This window comes from Antrostomus carolinensis, unplaced genomic scaffold (assembly GCF_000700745.2).
Source record: "Antrostomus carolinensis isolate BGI_N321 unplaced genomic scaffold, ASM70074v2 scaffold16217, whole genome shotgun sequence".
Classification (NCBI taxonomy): domain Eukaryota; kingdom Metazoa; phylum Chordata; class Aves; order Caprimulgiformes; family Caprimulgidae; genus Antrostomus; species Antrostomus carolinensis.
The window spans coordinates 23,419-25,380 of NW_010325483.1; the positions used below are offsets into that span (position 1 = coordinate 23,419).

At 35.8% G+C, this 1,962-nt stretch overlaps 1 protein-coding gene across 1 annotated transcript in view; it reads right to left on the reverse strand.

The window, feature by feature from the left end:
• Positions 1-1,962, reverse strand: part of LOC104527503 (ensconsin-like) — a gene marked incomplete at its 5' end in the record, with an annotated part of 15,579 nt that overhangs the window by 12,317 nt on the left and 1,300 nt on the right. Inside the window, 3 exons of the mRNA XM_010171238.1 lie at positions 897-954; positions 1,051-1,101; positions 1,390-1,491. Coding sequence (XP_010169540.1) covers positions 897-954; positions 1,051-1,101; positions 1,390-1,491 — 211 coding nt within the window. The remainder of the gene's footprint in view (positions 1-896; positions 955-1,050; positions 1,102-1,389; positions 1,492-1,962) is intronic.

A 1,962-nucleotide genomic window follows, 5' to 3' on the forward strand; every position in this document is an offset into this window, starting at 1 on the left:
ACAAATAACTTCCAAATACATGTGATGAAATTTGTGTCAAATTGTTTACTGGCTGTGCTAATAATAGCATTCACTTTAAACACCAAAGAAAGCAGTACATGCAGCCAGTACTGGTATTTGTCCTCTGTGTTACTCAACTCAAACACAAAGGAGAAATAAAGATTAATGTCATTTAATGTGTTATGCTACAAAGGGGTAAGCCATTTGGTAGCTTGACTTCAGTATTTTTAAATACTGCTAATTCATACTTGGTGATTGTTGCATATGAGCTACATTTTATTTTGCTTCCTTCTTTGTAAGTATTAAAATCTTAAATAAAACTACCTAAAACAACCAGGAAAAAAAGATAGAGGCAACAGAATAGAAGGGAAGACTGAAAGTGTGGGTGTGACAGGGAGATTCTAAACTTTTGTAGAAGCTGAATTTTGAAAGAAATAGAAATTAAGACCTTGTGTACAAGCAAAGAATCACAGGGAGATGTTTGGATAAAGAACAGTTTGGTTTGATGACTGAGATTAAATAACCCTTTAAGAAAATTAAGTCTGCAACAACCACATCTGTAACACTATGCAAAAGAAACTATAGAATCAGTTTCTTTTGTGATCAGAATCAGAAAAGAATTTGCTTCTTTTCATTTTATAAATAATTATACTTGCTAAGCAACTCCTTCTTGTTAAACACCCATGTCATAAAGTTGCTATAACAGCTGACTCATTTAGTAATGGCTAATTAGCTATACGGAAAGGCTAAATAAATAATGTTTGCTAAGACTTCAGTTCTCTCATTGTTTTCTTTATTACAATTAGTGTGTCAAGTTTCAGAACTGTATCTCAAATCATTGTGCTTAGTAGGCATTTATTCACCAGTTGTGTCCAGGGCACAGTGAAACATAATACCTGCTTCTCCAGTAATATTTGCCTTTGATATATGTCCATTTTGCTGGTCATTGGGTTTCTACAAAGGAAGCACAGTTTTGTAAATTAAAAATGGTACTAAAGAAGTGAAACATGCACAATATTTACAGGTTAAGTAGCAGCACTGGGCACTGACCTTATCTACAGCTTCTGCACGCCTAGTTCTCTTCATGATCTCCTCAAGCCTCTACAATGAAATGTAAAGGGTAAAATAATGTTTGCTGGCGTTCATTTAAGAATATTTCTCCCAAACCACAACTGCTTGTCATTTATCAGTTGCATCTGTTTATTGCAAAAAGATGAACGATTTATTAACTGCTGGCAATATTCCCTTCACTTTCACATCAGGCTATGCAGATGAGGACTGCAGCTTTTCTGAGGGCACATTTATCTCATGGATAACTTTCTACAGCTGAGGTGGAAGCAAACTGCTAAGCCAAAATGAATTACAGTTTCTCTGCATGTACTGAGTTACCTTCTTCCTTTCCAAGCGCTCTTGCTCTTCTCTTTGGAAATGTTTTTCACGTTCTAATCTAATCCGCTCTGCCTCTTCCCGTATGCGAGCTTCTTCTTCTTTCTGAGTTGATGGTAAAAGAAAAAGAAGTGAGGAACAATTTACTATTTAAGGACAGATTTACACTGGTATCTGCTTAACTATGCATATCTACAACACCCTGAAATGACACTTTTGGGGTTTACAAGTCACCAACAATCTTTTCAGACTGAATTGCACATTTCTTGATTAATCTCAATAATTTGCATAGTATTAAGAGATGCATAACTAAACAATGGACATCATATTTTATTCTGTGCCTTTTCTGGGGCACGTACATGAAAGCACACCAGATGACAAATGATGAATACATTCCCTAACCTTCAGCATAAAAACAGCAGCCAGGAAAGTATTCAAGAGACTCATGTTTTGAGTGGTGGACATTTTGAGAGTCAAACAAAAGCAACAGAATGTTTTATTTGGCCAACAGAGTCATCACTTAATGAGACCAAGGACAAACAGCCACAGGTACATTTGCACGAGCTTTCCATTCCT